Source organism: Colletotrichum gloeosporioides (assembly GCF_011800055.1).
Source record: "Colletotrichum gloeosporioides strain Lc1 chromosome Unknown consensus_15, whole genome shotgun sequence".
Taxonomy (NCBI): domain Eukaryota; kingdom Fungi; phylum Ascomycota; class Sordariomycetes; order Glomerellales; family Glomerellaceae; genus Colletotrichum; species Colletotrichum gloeosporioides.
Window position 1 is genome coordinate 234,002 of NW_025544660.1, and position 22,823 is coordinate 256,824.

Here is a 22,823-nt window from a genome sequence, read left to right on the forward strand (position 1 = left end):
TTGCTAAAGTCCAAGCAAAGAGGAAATCATATCCCGCTCGATTCGATCCCAACAAGCACACCTTTCCGAGTAATGATGCCGCCTTTCAGTGCCGCCAGCAGCCAGAAGCTTATCATGTTAGACTTCAGCATTGGCCGACATGGACTGTTCAGCGTTTTAGCGTCCGTCTTGAGCCATCAATGTTCTGCAACAGTACCTTTATTGTCTTTAAGACCGCAGCTGCTCTGGTAGACGGCATCAGTACTTCTACAAGTATCCCGTCTCGACCTCGGGTCGGTACGTACTTCTAACAGGAACGGCAGCAAGACGAGACTGATCCCATCACCACCCACCGCCTACGCGCTTCTTCGTCCAAGAAGCCTGCCCAAGGCCTGGAGACAAGTCAGGCCTCCAAGTCCGCTTGTCCCAAAGAGGTAAGAGACAACTGTGGGATCAAAATACTGCAGATTGATCCTGATTTTCTAGTGGCTGCCCCGGTCAAGAGAAGACCAGCTCGATGTACGTACTCAGGACCAACCTTCAAGGTTGCCCCTGATTGGCCGAGTCGGCATCACCACCAACTCACCTTCGCATTCACCACCTCCCGAGGCGGTCGTACACGTGACTGACTGCCCTGACAACGACCAAACAGGAAATCGCGACTTCACCTCTGCTCGATCTGATCTCGGTGCCTCCAATCAGCCAGAAGGCCACCCTCAGTCTGATCTTTTTAAAAGCCCTCCCTCTCTCTTCTTCCCTCCCAACTTCTTCCCCCCCACAACCACACATCACAAAATTGCTTCGCAAACCATCACAACCACCTCTACCCTCCATCTCCTACCTCTCTCTTCCTCCTCTACCTTTCTCCCCCCTCCATCACGTCTTCGTCACCGTCAAGATGAAGTTAACCTCCACCCTCGCCTCCCTCGTCCTCGCCTTCGCGGCTGGCACCACCTCCGCTGCCCCCTTCCCCGGCGGCAACATTGAGCTCCTCGACGTCTCCAAGCCTCAGGGCGGCAATGTTGAAGTCATGGACCTGTCCAAGCCCCAGGGTGGTAACGTTGAGGTCATGGATGTCTCCAACCCCCAAGGCGGCAACATCGAGGTCCTCGGCGCCTTCGACGGTGGCTTCGCCAAGGTCTGCCGCGACATCATGCTCACCAACCGCATCGTCAACGGCAAGCCTGTCTACTCAGTTCGCGCCATCTGCCCCGACTGGATGGACCAGAACTTCAAGACTGAGCTGCAGCTCAACCGCTGCCTCATGAACGACTTTGGCCACCTCAAGTGGGCCAACCTGTGAGTACACTCCATCCCCCTTCTCGCCTTTTGCAACATTGCTGACTTTGATTCTTCTGCAGTGGCCACTTCGACGACTCTTGCTACGACTGCAAGCTCCTGTCTGCCACTGACGATGTCAAGATGGCCTGCACCTGCGCTGTCGGCGCCAAGGGCACCATTGGCACCACCATTGCTCTCAGTATGTCTTCTCCCACTCTCGCGCTGAACTTCACGAACATGTGCTGACTTTTCTTCTTGCAGACGAGGGCATCCGCAACCAGGGCGGCGCTATGTGGTGCGGCACCCAGATCGGCACTCGCGTCCCTGCCTAAATGTCACAACTTCACATCTTGGTTCTTTTTGGGCGGATTCACTTCTTTCTTGTAGGGATTGAGATTGGAATTGGGATTTGGGGGTGTGTACTACTTTGAGATTGGCTTTCTTCGGAATTTCGGGCATGTCGCAGCGTGGAGTTTGGGGAGGAAGGAGGATACCCTTAGAGCCTGGCTATCAAGGACCAAGCTTTCTACATTGGCTGAAAAGCGCATAGACTTCTGACAAGCAGACAAAAGACCTCTTTTTCTCTGCAAAATCCTGCCTTTCTTGATTCTATTGGTGATGTGTTGTTCTGTTGTGACGGCTTTGACTGTGGAGCAAGACCGTGCCTTCCCCCTGACTCCCTAAAGTAAGGTATTCCCTGAGGATGCAACAGCTTACCTCGCCTGCCACTATCAGCTCTTACTGGAAGGCAGAAGACTAATGGGTGTGGTATTTACTTGTCATGTGAAAGGCGATGTGATTCTGTGATGTGGTGAAGAAGGCCCCCAGCTGGGAGGTGCGAAAGGGGCTGGTACAAGGCCGTTCCTTGGAGACCGTCCCAGACCAGTCAATGTCAGCAAGTCCAGGAATATCAAGATATGAAGTTTCAAGCATGAATCAAGGTCATTATGAGGAGAGGTGTGAGATGTGGTGGGCTTTTGGGGACACAGTCCGGCAAGCAACAGTGCTGTCTAGACGGACACTATGGTTTGGATGCTGTGGGATTGGCGAGGAGTTAGAACGTCTTGAAGTGCTTCAGAGACTGCCATGCTACACTAGGACGCCAAGGGCCCTGTCTGGAAAAGATCATGTGTTGCAACTTACCTTAGTGCCTGGCATGCTCATCGGCTTCGCCCCATAGGCCAGCCCAGTGCCAGATGCTGCTCTCCTGGCACCAGTGCTCTTCATTCCAGGGTCTTGAGGTCTTTGAGACTGCAGGTTGTTTTGCAATGGGCAAAATGGGCAATCAAATGATTGGCTTTGTGGCCTTCGCTTGTGGTCTTGCTCTTTCGAATTTTGGATCTGGGTCGCTTTGGTCTGGCCACCCCCTTCACCTCTTCAGTCACGTGCCTCACGCTGCAGAGATTTCTCCTCTACTGTTCGTTCCTTCCTAAGAATTGAGAGTAGGAGCGGTCTTGAAAAGTTTTCCGTCTCTCCCCTCCGTCAGGTATTCCACCTTCTCGCCACCTCAGCCCGAGGTCTCCCACCCTCCTCCTCCACTATCACCACCACTATCACCAACACTCACCTGTCCATTGCCCCTCTACCCCATCACCCCCTTCGCACTCGCCGGTCTGCTTATCATCTTCATTACTCTGCTCTAGTCCTTCATTGTCGAATTACTGCCTCTACTGCAACACTTCCCAAGACCCTGCAAAGCTGCCCATCTCCCAATCTTCTCAAAACTTGAGCTCAGATTCGAGCTCCAGTGCCAAGATCTAACAGCTTCACCCCCACTTCTTCTACTACCTCAAACCTCCATTGCTTCGAGTCTCGCAGTAGGGAAAAATGATCTACTGGTATGGCACATCGTCTTGGGGATGGGCGGCCCTTCTTCCCATCATCTTGAGTCTCTTGGCAGCGCTGGCTGCTGCAGGTCAGTCAATGCCCAGTTCCTTCGATTTTTCAATGATGAATCTGACATTTTACAGGGCACCCTGGAACCAAAATTTGGCACGGGAAAATTTGTGCGGCGATTATTATGGAGGGGACCGATTGCACAAGGCACTGACCGGTTCGCGGGATCATACCGATCTTCGCACCGGGCCCCGTTCTATCAGCTTCAGCACGCGTGGACATCCCAGCAAAGAGTAGCACGCACGTTCGCTCTCAGGCAGACTGCTTTGACATGGCAGCACAAAGACACTCCGATGTCTACTTGTTTGGTTTGTTCGCCCCTTGTCCCTGCCATTTCCTTTGTTGGTTTGGTGGCATCACCAGATCATGGTCCAAAAGCTCCAAAAGCTCCATGTTGCTACCGCAATTGCTTCATAAGTGCTTCGCTAATATTTTCATGCAACACAGATGACTTCATTCTCATCTCTTCCGCACCTCGGAGTACTGTCTGTTGGCGATGTCTGAAATTGCTCGAACCACCTGTTGTTCCCTTCAGATGTCACGGGCGAAGATGACCAGAGGACCTAAAGCTTCCATGACTCCAAGAGCTCTGTTGGCTCTGTCACCATCTCTACATGCTCTCGCTATCCTGTCCGAATCTTCTTTCCGGCAGCAAACACCTTCTGCAAGTCCAATATCGACAACCTCGACAAGATGCACCGAAGTCGGCGCTGCCTCGACGTTGACTTGAGGCTGCTGGCTCGTGCCAATAGCTCAGCCCCAGCAGCAGACATCTCCAGCTCAGTCTTTCTTCCACAAGGTTTGTCCTCAGAATGAGACTCGTTGTGCTGTTGGCAATTGACGACAGACGTCGTCTCGCTTGCAGCTTAGTTGGTTCGATTCGTCCCATGCTCCAGAGCACCTTCGTCCGTCTGTTACAATTCGCCGAGAAGCCCTAACAGCTTCGCACCCGTTCGAAACTCGCACATCCTCGGGCCTCACTATTCTTCCAATGGCTTACACGACTTCTCTTCAACGGGGGTTCGAATACTCATGTCACGAAGGCGCGTTCGAGCGACGAAGCCGCCATGTGGTTCACAGAGGTTACAATGGGGGTTCGAATACTCATGTCAAGAAGAGTTCGGTGGACGGAGCCACCAAATGGTTCACGAGTCCATACTTCTACCCACGATACCATCAGATGGACACAGATCACCTCCACTCTCAAGAGGATCGCTTGGGCAACAAAGAAGAGGTCGAAAGGTGGATCAACTACTTGCACAACGGGGGTTCGAATACTCAAGACATCATTGGCTTCCGCCGAGGGGCGGCCCTGCCCGCCGACCTTCCAGGGCCTGAGTACCTGACCTTGTCTCAATTTGTTACGATGGCGATGTCGTCTGGTACTCGGGCCCAAAATGTGAGGAGAACCGAGACCCGCAGAAAGTTCCCAAGCGCACCAAAGGCGCCTACAGTGTTGTCATCTCGCCGACCTCGGAGTCTACGGACATGGGTGCCGGCGGTGTTTGGCAGGATGCTCCAGTATCCAGCATGAGCTCGGCTGCCCTGGACACTTTGCCGTCCATGGGAACTCCCGCCTTCTCGACGCCGGAACTGTGGAGACAAACCCTGAGCCCATCCAAGGTAATGCTACAAGGCTCCGGATGCTGACATGAGCATGGGAGATTACGACGCCATGGCTCTCCAGGAGACCGCGGCCTCCCAGGATACTTAGAGTATCCCGTTCAAGCTGACGATGGCATGAACAACTTGCACTATCCACAGGGCCTGGCTAACTGACAGGCACTGCACTACATCGCGAAGCGCAGCTGTCAGAGCCGCGATTGGAGACATCGTCAAAGCCTTCGACTTTGTTGTCAAAGCATAGACATCGTCCCCATCTTCCTGGGGCTTGGATTCCATCGAATCTAGGCGTCCGAGCCAATGTGACTGAGAAGAGTCCCCAGGACAATGTGGAGCTGAACGACTTCTCCCAGCAGACGTTCGAGCCAGATTCCTGCAGAGCCTCAGAGCCTGCAATCCAACTCCACCTTAATGTCAAAGATATGCACACCCGGTTGGATGATCATTGTGACTATACAAACAGTGAGTTGTAATGCTTTTCAGTCCTCGGGATTTATCACTGACATACTATGCGAGGAGTAAGAGGAATTATGCATGGCCTCACCATCACGCTGCGGCGGCACGAACGCTCATGCTGTTCTTGATGAGCCATGCCGTTGCTATTCACCTCGTCACACTGACTGTGACACTTGGAAGGCCAAGGTAGGTGTCCGGGTCACCCCTCTGCGCCATCGTTGACAAGCGGCGGCGCGCGCGTCTTGCATAGCGAAACTGATTCGTTCCAACAGTTGTTCTGTCGAGTCGCCGCTGCGAGCTACCACCCCGGAGGTTTGGCTTTGTCTTCTTCTTTTAGTTTATTCACATTCTAAACCCAGACAGGCACTTCGCGCAAGAAGTCACTTCACAGGCACCTCAGCTACATTTGCGGGGGCCCGGGGTCTGGCAGAGCCATCAAGATTCGCGATGGTACTCGGCCACGCCCAGGGTCGTACATGAGAACTGGGTAAGTCTGTCTGCGCGTGACGGCTTGCACCAACCCTCCTCCTGACCAGCCCAGAGACCTGGCAAATGGCTTATTGAGGTAGGAGTCCCCGGGCGGGCCCGGTGGACTCCGACTCAAACAAGCTTTCTTCACTTCAAACAATATGGCGCCAGTCCAAGACATCCATTTTAACGGCAACGACCTGGTCGATTCTCTCTACCAACTTAAGGTCGATGACGGCGAGCCGAGACTTCGTCGTGCGGCGACAATGGAAAAGATCAATGACAACGGTCTTGCCAACGGCAAGACCATGGGATACAGTGTTCGGCGTGGCTTTTCTTCACTTTAAACAACATGTCTCACGAATTCGTCAGTTTCAATTGTTCCGCGCGGTCTATCACTCGCATCCATAGCTACCATTTCCGAGCCTTCCTCTGTTTCAGATCCTGGACTCCCCAGCGCTGACATGCAATTCAAACAGGCTCTTCAGCACGCAGGACTTATAAGTGGGCTGGGACCCGCGTCACCCCTTTCGTCTCATGTTTCTTTGTGGCCGGCCCACGTTTGGGCAGGCAAAGATGTGTTTTCTTCTCTCCAAACAACACCATGGGAAAGAAGGTAAGGAAGACCATTCGTTTATCCCACCGACGTCTTATTCTGCCAAACCGTCTGCGACACTGCAGGCCTCGTATTACACATTTCTGACGCCGGTCTTAACACAGATTCCAAGCCTTCATTAGGCTGCTCAGCAGCGCATCAAGCTGACTGACAACACTGAGATCCGTAAGTTTCCTCTCAATCTTCTCGCATGGCCTTGACTGACTTTTATCCAGGCCAACCTATGCTCACCACGATCCTTGGTGACAGCGGCTTGACCGGTATGTTTCCAGCCTTCATTTGGCTGCTCAGCAGCGCGTGAAGCGTGGCGACGGCACTGACATGCGTAAGTTCCCTTTACCATCTTCTAGCATGGTCTTGACTGACTTTTATATAGCTCAGCCAGTTCACACCACCATTCTTGGCGATGACGGCTTCACCGGTATGCTTCCAGCCTTGAATATGTTCGCCGGTATCTTTGCTAACTCTTCCGAGGTAATCTGCACCGAGGTGTGCCGTGCCGTCACTGCGGACCCTTGCGAGGGGGTTCAGGTGACTGACGAGGACTTCCGGAATGACATTCATATATGGATTGCGAATATCTTCTCCCGGGGGGTCTTGGCCGACAAGACTTGCAGGGCTCTCCGGGAGATATGCATTCCAGTCCTCTTCCGCAAAGTTAGAATCTACCGCGCCGAATACCGCGCCATTCAGCCTCTCAAGGCAATGCTCCTCAACGACAGGATTCAGAGATCGAGGATTACTTACGAACTGCAGGCGAGAACATCTACGCTGTCCATCGCACCGTAGCAATGAAGCGGTCATGAGGAGGTGGTGATGATGAATACTGATACCCGGAAGCCCTTGCGTGGATAAGCGATTCCGAAAATTGGAGCTATTCGGACATTCGGGGTATCAGGTCGCGAGTGAGCTGATCCCAGTCACGAAGCACGCGATGCTGCATTGCGGCTCTGAGATAAGAAATGACGACCAGAGACCAGTTCATAGCATCCAACAAGGCAAATTTTGTATCATCTGGTGATTTCGCTGACCACATTAATTGAAGAGTGTCGTACGAGCAGTAACAGATTGCCCCGCCTCAGTTGAACCAACGTGATCCCGACCAAGGATCCTCATCCGGCTGCCCGGCCACTTCCCCGCATGGGCAATCCGAGGAAGCTCGAGGGGCACCATGAACCCCCGCACGCCTGACTTTATAACCTCAAGAAGGTCCAACGGGGCGGGGTTTCGTGCTGTTTGAAGTCCTGCTAGATCAGCTCATTCATCGTGAGCATCTTTCGTGGTATCGTGACCTTAGCCATTCCACAGTTCTCCCGGGACCGCATACGTCAAGCAGCATAGCCAGAGGTGCTTCGAGGCACGCCTTACCCCTTCGTCTTCTTTCTTAAACACCAAGCACCATGAGCGCGTTTGTGGGAGCATTCAGACCATCTGCTCGTCTAGGGTACGCTTTCTTCCCCCCCCCCCCCNCCCCCCCCCCCCTCAAAGACCTCTGTTACTAACACACACCCAGCGGACGCGTCGCCATCGTGACAGGTGCCTCGCGCGGCATCGGCAAAGCCATCGCCCTCCGCATCGCCCGCGATGGCTACGATGTCTGCATCAACGACATCGCCGCCAATCAAGCTGGCTCTGAAGAGGTCGCAAGCGAGATCCGGGGACTGGGCCGCAAATCCGTCGTCGCGTCCGCGGACGTCCGCAGTCTAAGTGAGGTGCAAGGCATGGTCCAGACTGCCGTTAAAGAGCTGGGTCCCCTGAACACAATGTGAGTCCTCCCGCGCTCGCATCATGTTGAGAGCAACATACTGACCACCAATGTACAGGATCGCCAACGCCGGCATCGCCCAAGTCAAACCTCTCCTCGACCTCACCGAAGAAGACTTCCTCAACATGTTCCGCGTCAACGTCTTCGGCGTCCAAAACTGCTACCAGACCGCCGCCAAGCAGCTCATCGCCCAGGGCAACTGCACCCCCTCCTCCCCGGGCAAGCTCATCGGCTGCTCGTCCATCGTCGGCTTCCGCCCGTTCGCGCTGCTCTCGCACTACTCCGCCTCGAAGTGGGCCGTCCGCGGGCTGACGCAGGCGTCGGCGATGGAGTACGCGGAGCACAACATCACGGTGAACGCGTACGCGCCGGGCATCGTGGGCACGGCGATGTGGGACCTGATTGATGAGAAGCTGGGCGAGAAGACGGGCGCGAAGAAGGGGGACACGATTAAGAAGTTTACGAACGATTTGATTGCGCTGAAGAGGACGAGTGTTCCCGAGGACGTGTCCAAGTTTGTGAGCTTTTTGGCGGGGCCGGATAGTGATTATGTGACGGGGCAGACGCAGATTGTGGATGGAGGGATTAACTTCAGCTGAGTGAAAGGGAAGTGTATTCAATGTTGTTTGTATTGCCGTTCCTTTCTGGCAAATGTGGTTATTACTGCAGTCGAAATGTATAGGAGACTCCTTCGACCCCCATTAGATGCTGTACCTAAACTGCCTGTCCTCCTTATCAGTCAGATCGTTCACCGGAGCACCCGCATCATCCAGCACGACATCCTCAGAGTACTCCGCACCCTGGCCACCGCTCGCCGCCGCCTCCCTCTCCGCATTGTCCCTGGAACAGAGCCAGCGGTATGCCACAATGACAGTGAACAGCAAACACCACGTAACAATAGCCGTGACCACGCCCTTGAAGTAGCGCGGCTTCTCCGTCCAAAGCTGCGGCGCGCCGATGCAGCCCGCGCAGTAGCCGATGAAGAACATTGCGTTGACGATGGCGCGCTTCGTGTTGCCCTTGACGTTGGAGGCCGTGAGGGAGAGAAGGATTGACCAGACGGCGGTGATGCAGGATGCCTGGAGCGGTGGCAGGTTAGTCTTGAGACGATGAAAGCGATGGGGAGGGGTGCGACGTACCAGCCAGGAGGCTCCAATCATGCCCCAGCCAGCGTCGGTGGAGAGCTTCAGGAGGAGGATGTTGCCGGCCAACGGGGGCAGGATGAGCACGAGGGCCACGAGGGTGCGGTGCTTGGGGAACATCATGCAGCCGCAGACTCCGAGCCATAGCATACCGATCTGGACGGCGCCGGAGGGAGCGGTGTAGAGCATGGTTTCGTATTTGTTGTAGCCGATGGTGTTGATGACCAGGGACGCAAACTAATCACATGTAAATCAGCAAAGGACAAACACAAACAGTAACATTAGGGAGAATCCTTACCGTCAAAACAGGAGACTGCATGGTCACAAGAACACCAAACCAGAATACAAACCACGTCTTGATATCCAACATCGCCTCTTTCAGCTGTCTCAGCGAGAACGACGTTTTATCGCCGCCCTCGCGGTCCTTAGCCATGCGCATGGAAAGCACCTGCTTCTGGCGCGGGGTGAGGAACCACGCGTCCTTCGGGCCATTGGGCATGAAGAGGTAGAAAACCACTCCCGAGGCGGAGGTGATGGCGCCGCAGACCAGGAAGAGTGTGCGCCACGGCGCGAGGGAGAGGGCCGTGTTCTTGGCAATGCCGTACATTAAGAGGCAGCCGCAGATCTGGGCGAGGCCGTTCATGGTGATCCAGAGACTGCGCAGAGCCAGGTCAGCTTTTAAGGGGTATGCTGGAGGTGAGATGGGGGTTGGGCTTACGCGGTTCGAAGGGCGTGCTCGTCCTTGCGGTACCAGATGCTGGTGATGGTGATGAAGGCGGGCGAGACGGCGCCCTCTGCGAAGCCGAGGAGGAAACGGACGGCGGCGAAGCCGGAGTAGTTGTGCGGTGCGGCGAGACACATGCAGACGATACCCCAAATGACTCTTAATCCGGCTTTTTGTCAGTAATGGGTATGTTGGCAGACCACGCGAGGAGACTTACACCGTGACTCCCACGAACTTTGTGAGATGCAGCCTGCTCATGAGATAGATGAATGGGTATTCAGACACAAGCTGGCCTGCGCGTCAAACAGTCAGCAATGGCATCCTCCCGTATGAATCATGGTCCGATTTCTTACCGACGTAGAAGATGGACGAGCACCAAGAGTACTGTGTGCTAGTCATTTTCAAGTCCGTGATGAGGCCGAAGACCTAGGTACATTAATTAGTTGCGGGGATCAGCACGGCGAAGACTAGCCAACTTACGCTTGCATAACTGAGACTCTGCTTGTCCAGGTACTGCAGGAAGAAGACCACACACATCTGTCGATCCAGGTTAGCTCAATTGTTCACAGGTACAAGACACAATACAAGGGTTAACAAACCATGGGCAAGATAGTGCAGTCAATCTTTCTCAAAACCGCTCTCTCCTCTTCCTCTGTATAAGACTCGCTCAGCTCCAAAATCTGGCCATTCTTCTCCTCAGCACCCTCCGGCTGCGGTCCATCATTCGTCTTGGTCTCAATGGAAGAAGTCATCCTGAGTCGCGTGAGGGGGTGTGGTTCTCATTGGAAGATCCAAAGACAGCGGCCAACACCCCGTCACAAACTGCAGATCCGCCCGCCCTTTAAAGAAGAAACGAGGGAGGGAGAGAGAAAAAAAACGTGGTTGACAATCTCCACCGGTGCATATCTCGAATCCCGGGGTAAGTGTGCCCATTATTTCCCCGCACCCAAGAGCAAGCATTATCAGAGAGTCATATCAATCAAAGACTGATTCCTGCGATACCTCTGCTAGCGTTGATAGGGGTGATACGCGGGGTGGGGCGGGCCATGTTGCCGATGGTTGCGGCAGATATCCGACGCCGGGTATCGGCAACTTGGTCGCTCGCAAAGACCATGTTCCCGATGATAGGATTGTGTATTGATCTCCGATGCGTTGTTGTTGCATTGTCTCTCTCACCAAAACTGAGTGTTGTTGGGGGATGACGTTAACCGTCTGGATGAAGCCAATCAGATAAATATTTCTGTTTTCTAGAAGTTGTAGCTGTGTGTTCGGATGACTGAGCGTTTGCAACATTCCGTTCACGTTTCTTCCCCTCATTCTACGTCTTCGAGACTCACTCTTCTGAACCAACACCATCCAGAGAATAATCACAGAAAACCTTCATTCACAATGGTCAGCGAAGCCGACCTCAAGCCCTGGCTCAAAGCCCCAACACGGCGCTACATCCTCACAAACGCCACCATCGTCGACGTCACCGACGGCTCCCTCCACCCCAACACCGCCGTCCGCCTCAAAGACGGCCTCATCGACGCCATCCTCCCCTCCGACCCCTCCACCGTCTCCGCCGCCGTCGCCGATGGCTTCGCCGAAGTCGACTGCGCCGGCAAGTTCCTCTGCCCGGGCCTCATCGACTCCCACGTCCACGTCATGGCCGTCCCCGGCTTCGACTCCCTCGCCGCCGCCTTCAGCAACCCCAACGACGTCTCGCTGCTCCGCCAGCCGTACGTCTGCGCGCAGATGCTGCACCGCGGCTTCACCAGCATCCGCGACTGCGGCGGCGCCCTGCTCGCCCTGAAAGAGGCCATCAACGACGGCGTGTTCCCCGGACCGAGGCTGTTCATCGCGGGCCATGCGCTGTCTCAAGCCGGCGGGCATGGAGATGTTCGCCGCGGACCGCATGACCACAGCGAGTGCTGCGGCGGGTCGACGACCGGCTTGGGGCGGCTGTGCAACGGCGTGCCGGAGTGCATGACCGCGGTGAGGGAGGAGATCCGCACGGGCGCGGACTTTATCAAGATCATGGGCTCCGGCGGCGTGTCGTCCCCGACGGACAAGATCGACCACCTGCAGTTCACCGGGGCGGAGATCCGCGCGATGGTGGAGTGCGCGGCGAACGCGGGGACGTACGTCACCGCGCACGCGTACACGACGAAGGCGATCCGGCACTGCATCGATAACGGGGTGCGCGGGATCGAGCACGGCAACTTCGTGGATGTGCCGACGGCGAAGCTGATGGCAGAGAAGGGCGTGTACCTCACCCCGACGCTGATCACATACGCGCAGATGGCGTCGGAGAAGTGGAAGGGCTACCTGCCGCCCGAGTCGCGGGTCAAGAACGAGGAGGTGCTCACGGCAGGCTTGGTGGCGCTGAAGACGGCGTACGAGGCGGGCGTGACGATATGCTTCGGGACGGATCTGCTGGGCCCGTTGGGCGCGGCGCAGAGTTTCGAGTTCTCGTTGAGGGGGAAGGCGATCCCGTCGCTAGCGGTGCTGCAGAGCGCGACCATCAACCCGGCGAGGATGTTTGGCAGGGAGGCGTCGCTGGGGCAGGTCAAGGCTGGGTTTGAGGCGGACATTATCATTGCGAACGCGAATCCGTTGGAGGACGTGGGCATCTTTGATGATCCGGAGGCGTCGGTTGCGGCGGTGATTAAGGAGGGCAGGGTGTATAAGAGCAGATGGGACGGGATTAAGGAGGACTCGGCGGTGCCGATTAGAATTAAGCCGGCGCTTTGATATAATGTTTATGGACGGTGTGCAGAATGCGGTAACAAAGAAATGAGACAATGGTTTTGATATTATTGGTTTCTGTTGTAGCTACTCCAGGCCCCCCGTGAAGTCGAGAACGTCCATCCCCGTCAACCCCATCAGATACATCTGGTCGTCGCTCCACGGAAACGAAGCCAGCCAGCCTTCATCCGCAGCCGGCAATTCCATCAGTTCCGGGTTATGAACACCGTTGAGGGGCAGCTCAAACCCCGAAGCCGATAACTCCTGAAGCTGCAGCGCCGCCGCCTCGTCCCACGTCTCCGACAACTCGACATCCGGTACTGACGCCCCTCCATCATCAACATCCGCCGGCTGCTCCCCAGACCCCTCCTCATCCTCCTCATCTTCCGAGGAACTCTCCGCAACCTCAGCAGTAGCCAACCACTCCGCCCAGTCCCCATATCCCGTCGTCCTCCCCTCCACGCTCGGCGCCGTCTCCGTCCGCTGCACACGCAACAACCTCCCCCTCGCCTCGTCCGTAATCCCCCTCAACGCCTCCACAAACCTGACCCCCATCCCCGCCGTCGCGTTCCCCCCGCCCGCCATCCTCCGCAAGCAATCCAGCCCAAACGCCACCCGCCCGTCATACCCCGCGTCGCGCTGCAGTATCCCCGCCAGCAGCACCACGATCGTCGCGATGCTGCAGCCCTGCAGGTCCGTGAACGAGAACCGCGCCATGTTGCCGCTGCGGCTCAGCCCCTCGAACAGCTCCAGCATCTTCTTCGCCGCGCGGATGCAGGCGTCGGCGGCCTGCTCGACGGCCGCGCTGGGGGCGGGCGGCGGGTCCGAGGGGCAGAAGAGCGCGCGCAGGCGGGCGCGCACGACGGTTACCACGGAGACTTTCCCCATGTCGATCCAGGCGAAGTAGTAGTTGAGGTGCAGGTGGAAGACGGCGCGGTAGCCGGGGGATTTCGGGTAGATGTTTTGGAGTTTGAGGGGCGGTGGGAGGGAGCGTTTCCAGGACTTGAGGGCTTCTTCGTAGGTTGATACGGGGTTTGTGGGTGAGTTTGTTGACCAGGCGCTGGACTCATTGTCAGTTGATGTGAATCCAGACAAAAGAAGGGGGGCTTACGCTGGCTCAGATAGCTTGTCGATAATGCGCACAAGCTGCGCATACACAATTTGATGCTGCACATTATCAAACTTCTGCTCCGCGTCGCGAGGGACCGGACGAGGGAGGCGGGCCGTGATGATATCCTGGCTGATCGACCTCGGCCTGTTCAACTTAATCGTCACAGTCCTCTCCAACGAATAAACAGACCACCACAGCCTCCGTCTCATCTCCTTCTCATCCTCGCTCAGCCCAGGCTCATCCGGCTCCAGATGCAGCCCAATCGCCAGCGCCTTCCGCAACGCCAGCCCCATGTACACATACGACGCACTAATCGCGCTCGCCGGCATCAGGTACACGCCCAGCACATACGCCGCCTGTACCGACCGCAAACACGGCCGGTCAATCAGATCGGCCATCAAAATCCTCGCCTGGTCGTAGAATATCCTACCCGGGTCCTCCTCCTTCCCCACCAGCCTCTCATCCTCCTCCGTCGGGCGCGCCAGACTCGTCCAATGGCTGCCGAGTGCAAACACCGCGAGCACAAAACACACGAAGCCCGTGTCACTCCGTAACCTGCAACCTTCATCGCTGTAGAACGCGCCCAGCTCGGCGGTCAGCTGCGCCTGGTCAAAGTAGAAGAACAGGTCCGTCCCGTAGGTGATGCACACCTCGAGCAGGAACTCAGCGACGCCGCGCGGGGGGAAGTCGCGGACGGCCTTGCGCACGCGGCGCAGCTCAGCGGGGGATTGGGAGTCTGCGGGCGGAGGCGGGCGGGCTTGGGGGTGAGAGGTGTCGGGGGAAGCGGGCGCGGGGTGGGTGTCCAGGCAGAAGGCGGAGCGGAGGCGGGTGAGAAAGCGCGGCCACATGAAGGCTTCGCTTGGGGGCGCGCCGGCGGTGGGGGAGAAGTCGACGTCGTCTTTGAGGTCCGTCGTTGTCTCAGCATGCGCTGCGACGTTGTTCGTGTGAGTGTCATCGCCAGTTGTCGGTACGACGACGTCCTCGGGACTGCGCTCCCGTTCGAAGCGGCACGGATGCGAACCCTGCAGACAACGGACACACGTGCCGGAGGGCGTCTCAACGCACTTGTTCTTGCGGGCCTTGCAGCGGTCGCAGGCGCGCGGGGCGCGTTTGCGGTCTGCGTCGGGGACTCTACGCCGGCGCCGGCGGCGGAGGGCGGCTGCGGCGGCGGGGTCCATGGGCGGGTGGATTGAGTACATGTGTCAGAAAGAAAGGCATGGTGATGAGAGGCGTGCGTGGCGCGGTGCTGCTGCTCAAGTCAGCTTCCGCGGAGCATGGTGTGTCGTTTGGGAGGATGAGTGAGGTGGGTGTGTAAAGTGGTGGTCATTATCTTTTTATCTCCGCATTTGGGTCCGATTTGGACGCGGAAGGATGTTGATAAGGAGGTGGCAGGGATCCGGGGTTGATGGCAGCCTTCTATTGAACGGAGGATCTTAAGCAAAGACCTGGAGTTTGTTGATTCTATTTCGATATGTATAGCCTGAAGAACAAATGATAGAAGTAATTCCTGACAGCTGTCAAATAAATACCACAACAATACCTGGAAAATCAAACTTCACACTCGCATCTGTGCCGATGCCGGCTTGGACCCTGGATTGCGGGGTGCAGCAACCGGCATCTCCCCGCGTCTCGGCCCACACCACCCGACTCGCCCTGGCCTCAACTCGTCTATGGACTTGGAGATCTCCCCGTAAGCTCCTGTTCCTCTCCAAAGTCCTTCAACGGGACTCTCCCTGTCTTCTTTCTGAAGGCTTCCTTGATAGTGGCGACCAGCCCCGGCATCTCAGCCCCAGGCCCATCCATGATCGCCCCGGGATGCACGACATTGAACACAGCAATAGCCAACACCATCGGCACCGCCTCCAGCCCGTAGAAGTACCCCTCGCGAGTAATCAGCTGATTATCCATCCCATGACCCGACGAAAACTCGACGAGCCGGTATACGATGCGCACCGTAATACTCCCCGGTGAAAAGTACAGCGCCCACACTAGCGGCCTCCACCCCTGCTTCTGTCGTCCATCAAGCTTCTCCGCCCGTCGCATGTTCCGCTGGAAAACGTACGCCAACCCCACAAAAGCGAGGATGAAGACCTCCTGGAGGCCGATGCCGCCCATGTAGATGTGTATCGCGCGCATTTGTTCCTCGGGCGGGGCGGTCGGGCCGGCCATGCTGCCGCCGACGAGCTGGATGATGAAGGAGACAACGTCAAGGGCGACGAAGAGGGCGGCGAAGAAGGTAGCGGGGAGGCGTAGGAGGGAGCGCGAGGGGTGGAAGAAGTGGATCATCCGGCCGAGGGTCATGTATGCGAAGGCGTTGACCCCTGGTGTCTGTTAGTGCTGGACGACAGCATGGAGGGAGGTGACTTACACAGTGGCGCGAGTAGTATAAAGATTTGGAAGACGAGGTAGATGCCGTTATTCTGCTGGTACCGTGTGCTTATGGAGCGGAACATGAACGCGAGGGTTTCCCAGATGCTCGCCATGATAATGACCCAGCACCATCTCTGTGCTGGTGTAAGCCAAAGAAACAAGGATCCGAGAGAAGGTAGACTGACGCACCTTCTTGTACCTGGCCGCTTGCCAAACATGAACGGCAGTCAAGACGCCGAACACCACGGCAAAAGCGATAGCCGCCGCGAAGCTTGGGTAGTAGTTCCAGAGAGCGCCGCAACTCCCCGGGGGCACGTAACCATTGGCGTCCGGCTCGATGGTCTGGACGCAGGTCGGGAGGGCGAGGGCGATGGTCTTGGCGGGTACTGTGACGTGGCTGTTTGTGACGCCGGGGATGGTGATGAACTCGGTGGCGATGAAGTTGCCTGTGGGCACCGCAGAAATAGTCGAAGAGGTGATTACTGATCGTTGAAGTAGTTGGGTGTTCGTCGGCGTGGGCGAGGGACCGGATGGCAGAGCTGCGGCTGCGGCGGTTAGGCCCAGGATGATCCACGTGAGGGACATGGCGATTGGAGTCAAAGATGAGATGGCAGGAAATCCTGAAAGTGATGGTTGTCTCTCCCATCGTCGACATCTTCGAGGCTCGTCTGCTCATATTTAAAGAAACTTGTTCAGATCGAAGTCGAAGATATTGTCAAGAATGCCTGGCGATGCACAGCCACTTCAATCGCGTTCTTTACATAAAATAGCGAGCCGACCAATCGCAGCTCACGGCACTAGATGTTGATAATGATACCGCCCGCGGGAAGGATTCGCAGGGATGGCGTAAGCACTCGTGCGGGTTGAGGCACAGACATGAACATGTCGCGGAAGACGCCAAAAACAAGGGTGCGACTGTAAATAGTTATTTCAGGGCTTGCGCCTCGTTGGAACCTCAAACCACTCCTCCCGTATCGTGATGGGCCCGTCGAGCTCCCTCATCAAGAGGGCGACCTTCTTCCAGACCGTCACGCTGCCATCGCTCCCGGGCACGATACGCGCCTCCTTCTGCATCGCCGAGTCCTTGATCCGCATACCTTCGGGCGGGAGCGTGCCGTCATCGACGATGTCCTCCAGTTCATCGTCGCAGCGCAAATGCACATCGTTCTCGACCTTCAAGAGCACTCTCCCGAGCGATAAGAGGGTGCTGTTGTCCCATAAACTCTCCCGCTCATGCGATATCGTCCTCACCAGCTTCAGCGCGGCGACTCGCAGGCGCAGTGACCTGCACTTGACGACTACGAACCCCAGCAGCGGCGCGAAGCCCATCTCAAAGGTGAACTTTGCGCGCGGGTGCTTCTCGTGCGACGAGCGGAGGAGGATGTCCGTCTCGCGCGCAATGTCAATGATGCTCTGGAACTTATCGAGGTGGAGGTCGAATATCGTTTCGCCACGCGACAAACACGTGTCGATCCAGATCTTGCCAACGATCCATTTCATTTCGAGCAGCTGTATGATGAGAACATCCCGTTGGGATATGCAGTCTGCGTTCAAGGCGGCCTTCTCGCCCCGGTAGAGACGGAACGCGGCGCCCCAGCTGTCCAGCGCCTCGTCAATCTCCTTACGGTCCTGCATGACCAACGGCCCCGGCTTGGGACTTGATTCATCTCCCAGTCGGTACTCGTCGGCGGTCCTCACGAAGCGGATGGTACGAACAAGTAGAGGGTCCAGCGCGGCCTGGGCCTCGGCGAGCGTCTTGTACGGCGCGTGCGGGGCAGGCTTCCCAATCTCCATTGCCGGGAACGTCTCGGGCCGGACGCCGAAGAAGAATGGAAACACGCCGAGACGGCAGAAGGCGGGTTCTAGGTGGTCACGGATGAACTTGGACTTGGAGCGGGACGCATTCAGGATGTTGATGCCGTGCCGGCAGTGTTCGATGGCGCCCTTGCATTCTCCACGCAGCATGTCGACGCAGACGAAAAGCAGACAGACAAACAGCACCGTTTCCGGGTTGTCCGTCGTCCTCAGGTGCCGGATGGCCTCGTTGTAGTTGGACACGGCAAAGAGATTTTTCTCGCCGGCGAGGCGGTCCATGGGGTTCTCATTGAACTTTTCATACAGCGAGCTGATTGTCAAGACGGCGTACTTTGCAGCCTGCTCCTGGTGAGACAGCTGAGTGGCGAGATGGGTCCAGAAGTAGTTGTCCAGCGGCCCGGCAAGGACTGGTGCCACGACGCCGCGGAAGAAGCTCAAGGCGCGGAGCTCTGACTCAGAGGCGTTCTGGGTCGGCGGTGGGCAGACACGGAGCAGCTGGGCCCACGAGTAGGTGCCGTTGGGAGGGGCGACGTAGCCATCACACTTCCTGCCGGTGCTGACGCAGCGGTTACACGCCGGGCGGGCCTCATCGCACTTGACTCTGCGGATCCTGAGGTTTTATTAGCACTCTGGCCAGGCCTGTGGGAATGAACAGTCAAAGGACCCCCTTACTTGCAGGTGATACATCCCGTCTTCACCTTTGATAACCCATGCCTCGCCATTGAGAGGAGGAGAGCAAGTACCCTTGGATAACAACAGGGAGGTGCGAGTGCTGTGCTACCCTGTGCGAGGGACAGTGTCCAGTATGTGAAAGGTTGTTGTATGAGAACAGGTAAGGTAGGTGAGGGAGGCCGAGGTACGCAACGCCCTGAGAGACGTAGACGCCGACGCCGGTGGTTTGGTCAAGATCCGAGGCGACCTATCGAGAGACAGATATTTGGCAGCAGGCTTTGCAGGCTCCAGGGAATGGGCCTCATAAGTAGTGCGCCAACGACATGATGGGCGGACGGACTTCAACTCGACCCAATGTCGATAACAATTGTAGGTGCGTAAGTGTAGATGAAGAGAGGTTAGTGTAGGCGGGCAGAATGTTTCAGGAGGTGAGGAGGCGCAGAGTCAAGATCCCAATCGCCAGTGGCCGCTAACAAGAAAAGCAGGAGCAGTCGCCGGTCACTGACGATAAGCCCCAAATGCCCCTTCCTCCCCAAGCTGCCAGGGGAAGACTAGCAGGAACCCCGCTCCAGGGCGGGGCATTCGCGAGCAGGCCAATCGGATGATTCGGGGGGAGAGGCTACTTCGCCTAGCGTGCCTTAGTGGAGATTAAGCGAGGACTAGCGCGTATTATGTAAGACTACATTTTCCTTTGCTGGGTTCTGCTTCCCTTCAGTGCCATCTCAAGATTCTTAACCTCCACGACACCTTCACGATACCCTCACCACCTTCACTTTCGTCCCATCACACCTATCACGAACTCTAATGCCCCTCACGCAAATGACAGCCTGCGATATACGAGCAGATGCGGGCCCATGACATCTGTCGTGGAAGCTTCCCGCTGTCTGGACACGAGCTTATCTCCGAAACACCCTCCGGTGGTACAGACTTGTCAACTGTCGCGAACGACCATCTCGACAGCCAAGGGGACCCCAACTGTCCCGCAAGAGACACGACGCGCGCGCGACAGTCGTGGTTGCGGTCTACGAGAAACTCAAAACCCGGTCAGGAGTTCGGACCTCCGTACCAAGCCTGCGGGTGCCACGTTGTCGCCGGCCGCCGGCCCAACTGCTGCTGCGGGTTCTAGACTGAGTCCACCGCTCATGTTCGGGCAGAGTTGCCGCCGCATCACGCGGACGACTTCGGGATTACGCTATCCATCAGATTAGGGAGTCAATCTCGCGGAGGTCCCGATTGAGTAACTATAGATCGTCCGGTATTGCCCGTCCGCCAACGTCAAAGTCGGCGCATACAGCCACACGCTGAAAGCTTGTATCCACTCCGCCGGTGTCAATCAACAGAAAAAGGGCATGTTGCTGCGGCCGAATGCCACCTGGGAATCGACGCCTGTCCAGTACTTCTCGGGCATTGGCTACTTATTCAGTTTTGCTGCTCCAATGCGTCGACAAGATACGGACGATTGCAAGTCCTTGCCTCTTTCAGCAGAAGTGGCAGACATCGGGGGCCCGCGGCCCCGGTCTCCAGGCCTCGGCCCCGGTCTCCAGGCCTCGGCCCCGGTCTCCAGGCCTCGGCCCCGGTCTCCAGGCCTCGGCCCCGGTCTCCAGGCCTCGGCCCCGTCCCGAGGCCCATGTTGACGTCCACCTACGTCCACCCAAACTCTTTCTCGACCACATTTCACCTCCCCGCGTTTCGCAGTCGCACATGGATCGGCATACCTTCCTTAGCCTTTGCCGTACCAGTGCCGTTCTGATAGCACCGATGACCTTCCATCACCTGCTTGGGGCCAGTGTAGTTCCTGCACACACAGTCTGTCAGCCATCACTCCTACCAGCGCCCTGGAGATGCTTGAAAACTTACCTCGCGGCATCCCACTCGTCCCAAGCACAGTCAATGTCAAACTCCCTCGCCAAGAACGCGACAGCCATTCTGACCTCCGTATTGGCGAGCTCCAGCCCAATACAGACACGAGGACCGTTTCCGAACCCCCGCCAGGCGCCTTTCGTGGGGTACAGCGGATCGTCCGGGTTCGTGGTCAACCAGCGCTCCGGGATGACCTCCTCGGCACGAGGCCACACCTTTTCCTCGCGAGACGTCGAGCGAATGCCGTCCCAGAGGTCAAAGTGCTCAGTCGGCAGCGCCATGCCGGTTTCCTTGTCCTTGATCTGGTAATCAGGGCTGCCTTTTCTAAGGGGCGGGATGACGGGATACAGCCTCATCGTCTCCTTGATCACGCCAGCCGTGTACGGCAGCGAGTTCAGGAGATGCGGCGATTCCATTAGTCTTTCCTTCAACTTTGAAGGATCCTGACCAAAAACTTCGTCATGCTCAGCTCGCACCTTGTCGAGGATCGCTGGGTGCTTAGCCAAGACGTGTATCGTCCAGCAGATCACTGTCGCCGTCGTATCATGGCCTGCAAACATGAAGATCTTAAGCTGTGCCATGACACTTTCGATGAAGCCCTCATCAGGCGGGAGCGCCTTCTCGGCAATCAAGCCCTTGAGAGGCTTCATCGCCTGATCCACCAGTGTCTTTGATTCTCCGTCGCCCTTGCGCTCGAGACATCTCATGATGGGTTGGTAAAGCTCGTCACGCAGCGCAACCTTGTTCCTGGCAATCCTCCACTGACGGACGGGGTCAACGCTCCAGATCTTGTCGATAATGCTGAACCGCAGGCGGCACTGCGCAATTTGGTCCATCAGTGCGACCTTCAACTTGCTCGGGCCATCAGTCTGCTCGTGAAGCTCGATCCCCAGCGCCGCGCGCCCGATCACGTCCATCGTCAAATTCGTCGCCAGGTCCTCCAGCGTAAACACCTCGCCCCATTTCCCGTCCTTTCCAGCATTTTTCCGAAAGATGCCCGCAAACGTCTCGACATCCTTGATGATCCCCGGGACGAGCGAGACGATGTTCTTCGGGCTGAAGGCCGGGTTGAATCGCGCGCGCCAGACCTTCCACTCGGCGCCCTCCAGGCTCGCAATATCCAGATTCTCCGTCAGCGGCTTGACAAACTCCTTGTGCGCCCGCGGGAGATCTGCGCTGCCGGTCTGCCAAGCGACCTCCGGCTCGATGGTGAAGCACATGGGCGGGCCCATGGGCCAGAGGTCGACGTAGATGATGGGCGGGCAGGTTCTGCGGCCGGGGAAGAGGGCCTGCCAGTTCTGGTAGATGAGCTGGGAGAAGTAGTTTGTGTGGATGTCCTGGGCAGGCCGGATGTGATTTTTGTGATGACGGGTATATGTCCGAAGAGTAGGGAATAGGGCATCATTGGCTGTGAGGTCGTCAGTGCTGTTCCCGGTAAGCGAATTTGGGGTGGCTCAACTTACTACACCCTGTCTCTTCAGTCTCCAGAATAGGAGCCGTACTTGCACGAGTTGCACCAAAGTGTAGCCGACACTGAAAGCTACGAGCAGCAGAAGGGCGCGAAGCCCAATCTCCGCGGGACTCCCGCCCACGGACAGGTTGATTATTGCCATGTTTCGCGGGTGTCGTCAAACGCGACAGTTACGGCAGCGATGGAGTGCGCCGCTCAGCAAGTCCTCCCGAGGGAGCTCGTTTCCTTTATTCTTCCTCCCGCCAAGGGACCTGGCAAGGGTGGCTCTAATAAGCAGACTGCCATTGGCCTCCTGCACCGTGAACCTCCCCGCCGCGTGTGCGGCATGTTGTCCGGAGATGGAGACGGCAAGAGGCAATGATTGACGTGTGCGCAGCGGGACTCGCAGAGGGGTTGCATAAAAGATGACCCATCCGCAGTGGGATCACGCTGGACATGTTGGCAGGTTCTCTGAAACCCCGACTGATGGTGAGTGAGAACGTGATGCATGAGTGTGTTTCTGGCTTTTAATACTATGCTCTTCGTCTTACGAGGAAGAAGTGCGCGATGTGCAGCGCCGACTTTGGGGGATTCAAAGATACGAAGGATGCCATCGCGAGCCGAGGAATAATGCAACGCGGTGGGGTCCAATTCGGGGGTCAGGACATGGTAGCCGGCATGCGTTTAAACTATTAGGGAATGTAGGTCGGCGGCACAACTAGGGGAAAGCATCCGGACGGACGTTCCCGCATTAATCACTGAGTTTGCGTGTGGTTATTGGCTGGACGTGATGTCTCTTCCGAAGCAAACCAACACAGGGTCACATCGCCTATCTAGGGTGTGGGCCGCCACGTCTTCAACACAA

The 22,823-nt window shown here is 56.8% G+C and overlaps 8 protein-coding genes across 8 annotated transcripts; 3 read left to right on the forward strand and 5 right to left on the reverse strand.

Annotated features, from left to right (window-relative positions):
• Window positions 1-877: 877 nt before the first annotated feature.
• Window positions 878-1,592, forward strand: GCG54_00005298 (uncharacterized protein; the record flags this gene model as incomplete). The annotated part of the gene is made up of 3 exons (XM_045405323.1): window positions 878-1,278; window positions 1,341-1,459; window positions 1,522-1,592. 3 exons carry the CDS (start codon window positions 878-880, stop codon window positions 1,590-1,592), a joined length of 591 nt encoding a protein of 196 aa, XP_045268914.1.
• Window positions 1,593-7,719: 6,127 nt separating this feature from the next.
• Window positions 7,720-8,683, forward strand: GCG54_00005299 (L-2 3-butanediol dehydrogenase; the record flags this gene model as incomplete). The annotated part of the gene is made up of 3 exons (XM_045405324.1): window positions 7,720-7,763; window positions 7,833-8,084; window positions 8,143-8,683. 3 exons carry the CDS (start codon window positions 7,720-7,722, stop codon window positions 8,681-8,683), a joined length of 837 nt encoding a protein of 278 aa, XP_045268915.1.
• A 102-nt stretch (window positions 8,684-8,785) lies between these two features.
• On the reverse strand, window positions 8,786-10,702 carry GCG54_00005300 (putative transporter; the record flags this gene model as incomplete). Its single annotated transcript, XM_045405325.1, has 8 exons — window positions 8,786-9,163; window positions 9,224-9,463; window positions 9,525-9,882; window positions 9,945-10,109; window positions 10,168-10,243; window positions 10,304-10,376; window positions 10,431-10,487; window positions 10,550-10,702. The coding sequence occupies 8 exons, from the start codon at window positions 10,700-10,702 to the stop codon at window positions 8,786-8,788; spliced, it is 1,500 nt and encodes a 499-aa protein (XP_045268916.1).
• Window positions 10,703-11,339: 637 nt separating this feature from the next.
• Window positions 11,340-12,686, forward strand: GCG54_00005301 (uncharacterized protein; the record flags this gene model as incomplete). The annotated part of the gene is made up of 1 exon (XM_045405326.1): window positions 11,340-12,686. One exon carries the CDS (start codon window positions 11,340-11,342, stop codon window positions 12,684-12,686), a length of 1,347 nt encoding a protein of 448 aa, XP_045268917.1.
• Window positions 12,687-12,767: 81 nt separating this feature from the next.
• On the reverse strand, window positions 12,768-14,969 carry GCG54_00005302 (putative transcriptional regulatory protein C3C7.04; the record flags this gene model as incomplete). Its single annotated transcript, XM_045405327.1, has 2 exons — window positions 12,768-13,740; window positions 13,792-14,969. 2 exons carry the CDS (start codon window positions 14,967-14,969, stop codon window positions 12,768-12,770), a joined length of 2,151 nt encoding a protein of 716 aa, XP_045268918.1.
• Window positions 14,970-15,459: 490 nt separating this feature from the next.
• GCG54_00005303 (uncharacterized protein) lies at window positions 15,460-16,746 on the reverse strand (the record flags this gene model as incomplete). Its single annotated transcript, XM_045405328.1, has 3 exons — window positions 15,460-16,112; window positions 16,160-16,295; window positions 16,351-16,746. 3 exons carry the CDS (start codon window positions 16,744-16,746, stop codon window positions 15,460-15,462), a joined length of 1,185 nt encoding a protein of 394 aa, XP_045268919.1.
• Window positions 16,747-17,091: 345 nt separating this feature from the next.
• On the reverse strand, window positions 17,092-18,698 carry GCG54_00005304 (uncharacterized protein; the record flags this gene model as incomplete). Its single annotated transcript, XM_045405329.1, has 2 exons — window positions 17,092-18,586; window positions 18,649-18,698. 2 exons carry the CDS (start codon window positions 18,696-18,698, stop codon window positions 17,092-17,094), a joined length of 1,545 nt encoding a protein of 514 aa, XP_045268920.1.
• Window positions 18,699-20,322: 1,624 nt separating this feature from the next.
• Window positions 20,323-22,121, reverse strand: GCG54_00005305 (Cytochrome P450 monooxygenase aflN; the record flags this gene model as incomplete). The annotated part of the gene is made up of 3 exons (XM_045405330.1): window positions 20,323-20,443; window positions 20,506-21,916; window positions 21,977-22,121. 3 exons carry the CDS (start codon window positions 22,119-22,121, stop codon window positions 20,323-20,325), a joined length of 1,677 nt encoding a protein of 558 aa, XP_045268921.1.
• Between the last annotated feature and the right edge of the window lie 702 nt (window positions 22,122-22,823).